The sequence below is a fragment of the Osmerus eperlanus genome, chromosome 21 (genome assembly GCF_963692335.1).
Source record: "Osmerus eperlanus chromosome 21, fOsmEpe2.1, whole genome shotgun sequence".
Taxonomy (NCBI): Eukaryota; Metazoa; Chordata; class Actinopteri; order Osmeriformes; family Osmeridae; genus Osmerus; species Osmerus eperlanus.
In genome coordinates, this window is record NC_085038.1 from 13,392,928 (window position 1) to 13,403,099 (window position 10,172).

The 10,172-nt window shown below is 38.7% G+C and overlaps 1 protein-coding gene across 1 annotated transcript in view; it reads left to right on the top strand.

Annotated features, from left to right (window-relative positions):
* The window catches only part of eed (embryonic ectoderm development), a 64,233-nt gene extending 59,491 nt beyond the window's left edge, over window positions 1-4,742 (top strand). The window contains exon 12 of the mRNA XM_062447211.1: window positions 3,663-4,742. Within this exon, the coding sequence (XP_062303195.1) occupies window positions 3,663-3,789 (127 nt within the window). The 3' untranslated portion in view covers window positions 3,790-4,742. The remainder of the gene's footprint in view (window positions 1-3,662) is intronic.
* Window positions 4,743-10,172: the final 5,430 nt, after the last annotated feature.

The window sequence follows — 10,172 nt, forward strand, 5'->3', positions numbered from 1 at the left end:
GAACTCGTTCATGCACAACACTGTTTGTTTTTATAAAGTCAATGGCAATCCTGTATAAATCTAGGGACATTTTCAATATGACCTTGTATACAATATATTGCTCACTTAAACTTCTACATATCTTATTGTGGGGGTTGACCCTACGAACGACAACTATAAGTTTAATAGCAGTGGCGGGCCGTGCGTATCTTCACACCTTTCAATACCATCAATATGACACCACGGCTTGAGAATCCATACAGAATCACTCTTACACATTACATCACCTTAATATAGACTAGTCGAGCAACACTTAATTTCCGGAGCATTGAAAATCAATAAGCTCGCATTCACAATTAAGTAGTAAACTAAGAGTGATTTTAAGAGATGAGTTAACAAAGTTTGTCCACTAAAAGTACGCTATGTGAGCTTAAAAAGTTTGTCTAATAAACTGCGCATTGTCGCCGTTTCATATAAGTCACCAACGAGATGATAACGAAACAAAGTATTAATTGCAAATCTAAGTAAACAGATTATTTGCATTTGTTTTTGAGAATATGCAACAGCAAAACAATTGAACATGTTGACACTGACTGCGCCACATTATTTACATTATAAATTGCAGATGATCAGAATTTATCTGAATCTCTCGCTAACGAATTGCCCTCTTTCAGGCTCTCGCGAGTGCTTTTCCAATCACATGACGCGTATATATGTAAAGTTCAGCGTAAGGCATTCTAGCTGGCCTTGGTGTCACAGACTCAAGATCTGATTGGCTATCGCAATTGACAGTCTCCGTTCACTTACAGCGCACGGGAGCCTGCTCTGTTGATTCTGAAGGCCTCAGGCAGATTTCATAGAACCTGACAACACAAGCTAGATGAATTATGATTGGATAACAACTCTACCATAATATACAAGACTGTCAGCAGCTCATAATATGACATGAAGAGAACAGACTACAGAGAATGTTTTTTGTTATTTATGTCAGTGTATTTATTGAATGACATTAAGATGGGGGGAAATTGACGCAAAAATATTTTTTCAATTTTTTTTTATAATTTTATTTACATATTTTTTGGAGTATGTTTAGGCCAGCAGAGAAGGCCTTGCAGGCCCTTACGACCCGCCACTGTTTATTAGTCGTACCACAAGAATTAGCCATATGTATTATTAACTAGAGAGGGTCCAATTTCTGGGGAAATTGTGAGGTGTGCTTGCGTCCGTTGCAGATGGGTCAGTTTTTTTTTAACTAAAATTTACTAATAATATTTCTGTATAATTAAGTATGCATACATATTATTTATGAAGATTGCACAGATAAAAAAGCTTACATTTGTTACTGCTCATTTACGCTTCAAAATACTTAGTGAAGTGTAGAATGAAAGTGTTTTCTTCTAATTTCCCTGAGATTCTTCATAGCCTATCACTATTCCCTCTTGCAGGGTATGTGGCAGCCTCACATAGTTGAAACAGTTGCATGAAAACGAAGAAATTGTCCTAACCTTAAACTTCCTCTTAAGTTTTTCCCTTCTAGTGATATTTTTAAGCATTTACTCATATTGCATACATTCATTAATATAGAACCCACTTTGAAACAAGCTCATTCTAACAACCGTGTCACTGGCAGTAAAAAACATAAATAAGCTTGAAATTTATTTTTTGGAAAACTGGCTAATATAACAAGTTTACTGGAAGCGATCCTTGACAGTAACAGCATCCCTGTCTGAAGACTCATGGGGGCGCTGTCTGTGCTGAAGTAGGGAAAAGCTCATTCAGATTCTCAAATACTCTTATACTCCTCTATATCAGCCTCTCTCAATCCTGGTCATTGATCCTGGTCCTTGGGCCTTTAGATGTTTATCTGCTCCAAATGACTGGGTTGTCAAAACAAAAGTTCAAAGCAAGATACCACTAATAAATGTGTCCTTTTGTGCACCTCCCAACTGGAAAATATTAGCTGTTTTCACAATCCTGTAGACCTTCGTGAACAGATTGGCATACAGTTCAGGCTGTGGCATTGAAATACAGGTTAGTAGTTAGATTGTTTCACCAATTGGAAAAACTAATCAGACTTTTGATAAGGGGTGTGCAGAAAATGTACTGTCACCATTTGGCTTCCTAAACAGCGGTGGAATTACGTTTTTCTTACCAGTGTGTCGCGTACAGCGTAACAGTGAGCTACCCTGTTTTAAAACTACAGTTTATGTAATGATTATTTCCCCAACAAATCGTTTAGAGATGTTCAATTGGGTTCAAGTCTGGGCTCTGGCTGGGCCACTCAAGGACATTCATAGAGTTGTCCCGAAGCCACTCCTTTGTTATCGTGGTTGTGTGCATATGGTCTTTGTCCTCCTTCAGCCCAGTCTGAGGTCCAGAGCGCTCTGGAGCAGGTTTTCATCAAGGATGTCTCTGTACATTGCCGCTTTCATCTGTCCCTCGATCCTGACTAGTCTCCCAGTTCGTGCCGCTGAAAAACATCACCACAGCATAACAGCTGCCACCACCATGGTTCACTGTAGGGATGGTATTGGCCAGGTGATGAACGGTGCCTGGTTTCCTCCAGACATGACGCTTGGCATTAAGGCCAAAGAGTTTAATATTTGTTTAATTCGACCAGAGAATTTTGTTTCTCATGGTCTGAGAGTGGCTTCCGTCTGGCCACTCTACCAAACAGGCCTGATTGGTGGAGTTCTGCAGAGTTGGTTGTCCTTCTGGAAGGTTCTCCTCTCTTTACAGAGCAACGCTGGAGCTGTCAGAGTGACCATCGGGTTCTTGGTCACCTCCCTGACTAAGGCCCTTCTCCCCCGATCACTAGTTTGGCCTTTGTTATCCCTTGGACTTCATGGCTTGGTTTGTGCTCTGACATGCACTGTCAACTGTGGGGCCTTATATAGACAAATGTGTGCCTTTCCAAATTATGTCCAATCAACAGAATTTACCACAAGTGGACGCTAATGAAGTTGTAGAAACATCTTAAGGATGACACTGGCATTGGCAGTGGAAACAGGATGCACCTTCGGGTCACATGACCCAAAGGTTCATAAAGAACCATCGTTGTGTTTACCCAATACAAAAACAAATAAAAATAATTTTATTTTAACCTTTGCAATGTGGTGGGTCTGAGACAGCCCAACGGTTAAAAGAAAATGCTTCACTTTGTTTTTGTATGCGGTAAAGTTGTCGCAATATGACGGTGGGTCACAATGACTGATGGTTCAGAATGACCCGAAGATAACACAAGGGTTAAGGCGTGAAAAGGTCTAAAATCTTTTAAGCCGAATACCTGGCCTAGAGCTTTCTGTTTATCATCATTCATCTTCAACTATTTTCAGCTTTCAAGGTATGACACATCACTTGAAAGCTTACAATCTGCAAAAAACTAGGAAATTAGTTGGCTTCCAACTGCCCTTTTTCACCAGAGCATGTCACATATTACATTAATGAACAGGCATATACTTCTGCCTGTGCCTTTTCAATCACTATTTATACACAAAATATTACGACTTCTAAAAACGTATAAGGCATGGTGATTTGATGATTGCCTAAGTTATAGTGGGCAACCATATACTGTAATGCAGTGGCGAGCTGGTCCCGTGTTCATATAATCTAAAACAGTTAAATGTGGTCTTGTATCTACAAAGCGTACTAACAACTCAAATTGTGTAACCTTTTGTGTTTAGGTGCACCACCTTAACTCTCCCCAGATGTACTTCAGCCATCAGGCAAACGAGCTTCAGCCGTGACAGCGGTATCTTGATTGCCGTTTGTGACGACGCCTCAATCTGGCGTTGGGATAGACTACGATGATGCTTTAATTCACCATTCCCCTGTAATAAGGTTATTGTCCAATAGAGAAACTTTTAGCTGTGTATCACAACATTTCTACAATTGTACTTTTCTTACTTAATCAATTAAACTGTTACAGAATTCAGTTCTTTGCATTGGACATTTTTTATTTGTCAACTAGCTGTATGTATTATTTGTTGTGGGTTTGGGAGTGCATAAATGTGTGTGGTTTGCAATGCATGAACATCAAGAGTTTTTTTTATTCTAAATTAACCCAAACCACTTTAAGCAATTGCCTAGCTTTTAAACATTTTTGCGATAACATTTTAGATCTTTAAGAAGTGTGATTTAGGTGTAAATTTGATGGCGAAAAAAATCATATTTTATTGCTTGTCTGACAATCTATTGTCAAATATATATTTGGTAAAATAAGGAACAAAATGCATAGTAAATAATTGGCATGTTTTCACTTTAGTGCTTATGTTGATGAGTCAACACTGGGATAACCAAAATCATATCTCTTTTCAAGACTACCACTGAAGACAATCAAGCCCACACACTATTCCTTTCAACCCAAGGAGCATATGTGTAAATGTAAAATGAAATTTGTTCTGTTCAATTTGGATTGTATTATGGATTGTCATTTGTCAGTGTTAGGCAATTTATTATATTAGTATGCTATGTTTAACTATCTAGTTTATGCCAGGCAGATGTGATTATATAGCAATTTCTTTTTTTAATGTCAAATTCGATTTTTGCTTGATCTGGCATATTTGTGGAGTGTTCATAATCCATCGTCATCAATTAATTACGAAAAAGAAGTTTATTAACACCATTACAAATTGTATGTCCAAAATTCCCCATTATTTCCTGTTAACTCCACCTCTGATAACTAATGTTACTGTAATCCTACATGATTTTTCCCCATTTCATTTACATGAAGAAAGTGTACAATAAAATCATGTTTTTCTCTACATGTATCTTTCATTGTAATACACTTACAATTTCGATATTAAACAAACCTGATTTTACACAACTTAAATCCAAAGTTTTCATGTTTAAATCGACCTCATCGATTTACGTAATTTAAATTATTCAATGTGTTTTTAAAGTTAATTCATAACTTAATATTTCCTTTGAAATATATTTTAGTAGTATCATTTGAATATTGTACATGGTTAATAACTGAAACTTCGTTAAATGTCAAAAAATAAAAAATTTCGGATTTACCAGAATATAGATGTTTTATTTTGCAACACTGCAATAAAGACATTTCAACCTTTAATCTTAATTTAAAAAAAAAAAGAATTGCTGTATTTACCCTATACCATATATTTACCCCATATATATAGCTCAAACAATCTCAATGAAACAAGGTGCCTATGGTAGGAATCTAAAACAAAGACGTGAACATACAGCGCTTGAGCTAGAAATGTAATACAAAGAACAATATGAATATTAAGTGTGAGCTACAATGCTTCTCAGAACACTTAAGACATTGGCAAACACTATGCACTCCATTTTCAGTCAAATCAGACATTAGTAAACACTGTACTCCATTTTCGGTCAAATCAGGAGATTTGTTTTTCAAACATCTCACTCCATGAGTTTGAGTTTAACAATGTGTGCCCTCTTAGAAAGTGTGCTGCCTTCAACTCCAGGATTATTTTGTGTATCACCTCAAAAGGCGTACCTCAATTCAACAGGGTAGTCCAGGTTCAAATTATAAAATGAGGCCAAACAGCATGGCAGCCGCAAAATCGACTTTTGGAAGGTCCCGCAGTACTACATGGCCTTCAAGGACAATTCCAATGAGTCCCGGAGTCGCCCTTGATGGTAAATATTCCCACTCAATGCCCTCCTGGATGAGAACCTTGTCTGCCGTCTGGAGGAAACAATAGTAATTTTATTTCATTTGGAATATGGACAGGTCTGGAATTGTGTTGCATTTTAGGTTGAAGTTCTAATATAGACATAAGATGGTTATAACATTTGCTTCTACACTTAATGCAACCCAATTTCTGCTATCAACAATACATCAGCTTGAGCAATGACCATTTGATGATGCTCTCCCTTCCAAACGCTGTCATCAGTCTGGAAATATAGATATTTAATTACCACTTAAAAAGTCACCTTTTTCCTCTTCAAAGCAAGGTATAAATTGTATACACCAACATCACTATCATTTGTAGGCAAAATGCTGTGTAAATAAATATAGATGCAATCTCTCACTAACGATGCAGCTATTGATCTCAATCTCGTGAGCCACCAACCGGCAGTGCATTTCTTTTTATTAGCATTGTGTTGTAACATGTATAATGCTCTACAATTCTTTTTAAATGGTGTCACTAAGATCTAACGTATAAGGCCTTATAAGTAACTAGATGGGACTTTTGAGTTTTTACTATTTCAGACCAAATCTTTAAATACCTATAAATAAGTAGGACCAGACACTGTATACCAAACAACTGATTTAATTAAAAGGTTATAGATTTTGTTTAGAGTTGTTTCGATTTCCAATGATATTGACCAAAATAATTCAATTAAACAAATATTTAGTACATTGTAATCCAAATGAATGTCCCTTTTTTCACTTTACAATACTATGTTACTTTACTATTTTACCTTATTTGACTATAACCCCTTATGTCTCTCTTTAGGTTTGAATCTATCAAATACAACTGTAGCGGGGTTTGCTCCCTTGTGTTATCTTCGGGTCATTCTGACCCATCAGTCATTGTGACCCACCGTCGTATTGCGGACAACTTTACCGCATACCAAAACAAAGTGAATCATTTTCTTTTAACCGTTGGGCTGTCTCAGACCCCCCACATTGCGATGGTTAAAAGAAAATTATTTTTATTTGTTTTTGTATTGGGTAAAATTGGGTAAACACAACGATGGTTCGTTATGAACCTTTGGGTCATGTGACCCGAAGGCAGCACAAGTGTTAAAGATAGAAATACTTAATTTATCATAAAGTTTGGGGCACCAGCCTAATATTGGTTTAGGACATTAGGGAATCCTATGTTTAATATGTAATAATCAGTCTCATCTTTAGGAATGAATTCGTTCTAAGAGTAGAGCCAATCGTAACATCAGTGAACACGCACGTCAAAATATCTTTACAATGAATTTATTCAAGTAAGGTAAACAGATCTTATGAAAAGTTGGATTATGGGTTTGATATGAGAGATTGGTTTCAATGAACAGAATGAAATGGTCTAACTTAAAGAAAGGCAGAAATTGTACAGTCAGTGATTACATCCTTACAAATCATAAACAGAGCTCACGCCAATGCCATGTCGAGGAGGAAAGAGCGTTAGCCATAGTTACGTTTGATCAGGGGTTGATCAATGATGTTGAGGGCGGTTTGCGCCAAAGGTCCATTTGAAGAATCTGAAGTCACAGCGCGGCTGCGCTGGGTCATGTGACTGAGTCTGCGGGATCTCAGTGAAGTCGCATTTGGAATTGCGTTTTTGGTTCTTCTGTTGAAACGTCCAGATAGTGTCGCAATCACTATAAAGTTGAATCTCAGGAGAAGCTTGGCGACGTCCTTGGAACGCCAATCCTGATGGCGTTCATGCCATGGTCGGTTTCGCTGGAGTCCGAGATTGATGGTCATCTTAGGGCTTTATACAGTTCGAGGGAGGACCCGTCTGGGGTCAGATGTGGATTGGGGGAAGCTGGGTTCTCAACTCCACCCTCCTTCCTTCACACCTACCAAAGGTGTGATCTGATCTCTGGCTGATCATTCGATGGTTCAAATATTGTTCTGGACATTGTACTGGACTTGGTACAGTTACAAAATATAGTTGAATGATTGTTTTATTATGATAGCTTCGTGTAGATACCAAGAATGACGTGGTTATCTTTCAGGACGAAGGAGTTGTTACTAGAATCAAGATTTCAGTGAACACAACATTAAAACAAAGTAACAAACATAACACAAATATCCCTCTCATAATTCTCCACCTTGTACTCTTGTGGTAAAGTCTCAAGAACTTTCCTCAAAAGTTCTGATCAAGGTATGTTCTTTGTTCAAATCGCCGCCGAAACGGATAGCAAATGGTCGCTGGAGACGTGTTGTCTAAATCAGGCCCTTTGAAGCTTGCAAGCTAGCAGGAGGGCTGATTTGGTAGATTGGGGAGGTCCCCCCCCCATTCTATGGTTCCTTTGCATCGGCGTTTGGTGGGTAATCAGCATACTGAGGGTGTCACAAGGGCTGATTCTGATGTGATTGAATCACTCTTCAGGTGTGGCAAGATGTTGGCTCCGTGTGGTCTTGTGGACCTCACTACATCCCCCCGGATGTCAACTTTCATAGACCGTCGTCGATGAAACTGTTGACATGAAGACAAGAGAAGAAAGACCACAGCAGCGTAACAGCATGTCACCCCCCCTCCCCAGACATTGGCATGGCTATGAGTGATTAAGCTATGACATGACATAGGAAAAAGGTTGAGAGGAAATTATTGAAACAAAAAGAGGCACTTGAAGTGGCTTACAATGGCCGTAGCAATTGAAGCTTTGTGACTAGGGGTCTAGATGAGGGAAAAGTTGTCGGCTTTCCAATCTTTTTAACCCTCGTGCTGCCTTCGGGTCACATGACCCAAAGGTTCATAACGAACCATCATTGTGTTTACCCAATTTTACCCAATACAAAACCAAATAAAAATACTTTTCTTTTAACCTTCGCAATGTGGGGGGTCTGAGACAGCCCGACGGTTAAAAGAAAATGCTTCACTTTGTTTTTGTATGCGGTAAAGTTGTCGCAATACGACGGTGGGTCACAATGACTGATGGGTCAGAACGACCCGAGGAGAACACAAGGGTTAAATCAAACTAGTTTCAATAAACTCATTTAGGTTATGGTTACAATTGACTGCCAAAGACGTATACAAATAACAAATAAAGGTACAAGGTAATTATAGTACATACTTTACACAATTATAGTTACTAAGTAGCTTCTTGAAGTCAACGTAACTAAACCACATTGATGAACTGCATCTAATAATGTAACTTTAGTTTGGCAACCACTGGTATTTTAAAACACAGCTGCGGGAATAGTCAATGCTTTTTTCGACAAGCTATATCGTGGCGGCATAATAGGTTACGTGTAGAAACTGCATTGTTTAGTTGCTTCTAAACAAAAGTCCTTCAGGACTAATCACTACTGTCTGTTTCCTTGAACTAGACATGTGCACCAACGTATTAGTTGGTTGGTTAATTCACTTAACCAAATAGCTACACTATTAAAATAGAGGCTATAATAAAGGCTCTTATGCTACTTTCCGTGAAGAGCTGGCCGAAGCAGATTACAACGTAAATGTCGGGGCAGCGGTGTTTCTGAGCACGCGCGTACCTCCGGTCAAACCTAGCCGCTTCCTTTGAGCTAGCTGGTCCCACACACACACTCGTGGTGGCGGTAGGTTACGTGTACAGAACTGCGTTGTTTAGTTGCTTCTAAACAAAAGTCCTTCAGGACTAAGCACTACTGTCTGTTTCCCTGAACTAGACATGTGCACCAACGTATTAGTTGGTTGGTTAATTCACTTAACCAAATAGCTACACTATTAAAATAGAGGCTATAATAAAGGCTCTTATGCTACTTTCCGTGAAGAGCTGGCCGAGGCAGATTACAACGTAAATGTCGGGGAAGCGGTGTTTCTGAGCACGCGCGTACCTCCGGTCAAACCTAGCTGCTTCCTTTGAGCTAGCTGGTCCCACACACACACTAGCAGCTATTTCACGAAAAACAATTGAATACGCACACAGCCACTGTAGCCTAGGCACAGTAGTATTAAATACATGGTGCTACATACAGTTAGAGCTCGCTCTATTTTAACAGTTCGTTTCACAAAAGTTACGATTGCTCATTTCAATCTATCTTAGCCTCACACGGGGCACCAATATGTAGCGGGGTTTGCTCGTTTAAAGATAGAAATACTTAATTTATCATAAAGTCTGGGGCACCACCCTAATATTGGTTTAGGACATTAGGGAATCCTATGTTTAATATGTAATAATCAGTCTCATCTTTAGGAATGAATTCGTTCTAAGAGTAGAGCCAATCGTAACATCAGTGAACACGCACGTCAAAATATCTTTACAATGAATTTATTCAAGTAAGGTAAACAGATCTTATGAAAAGTTGGATTATGGGTTTGATATGAGAGATTGGTTTCAATGAACAGAATGAAATGGTCTAACTTAAAGAAAGGCAGAAATTGTACAGTCAGTGATTACATCCTTACAAATCATAAACAGAGCTCACGCCAATGCCATGTCGAGGAGGAAAGAGCGTTAGCCATAGTTACGTTTGATCAGGGGTTGATCAATGATGTTGAGGGCGGTTTGCGCCAAAGGTCCATTTGAAGAATCTGAAGTCACAGCGCGGCTGC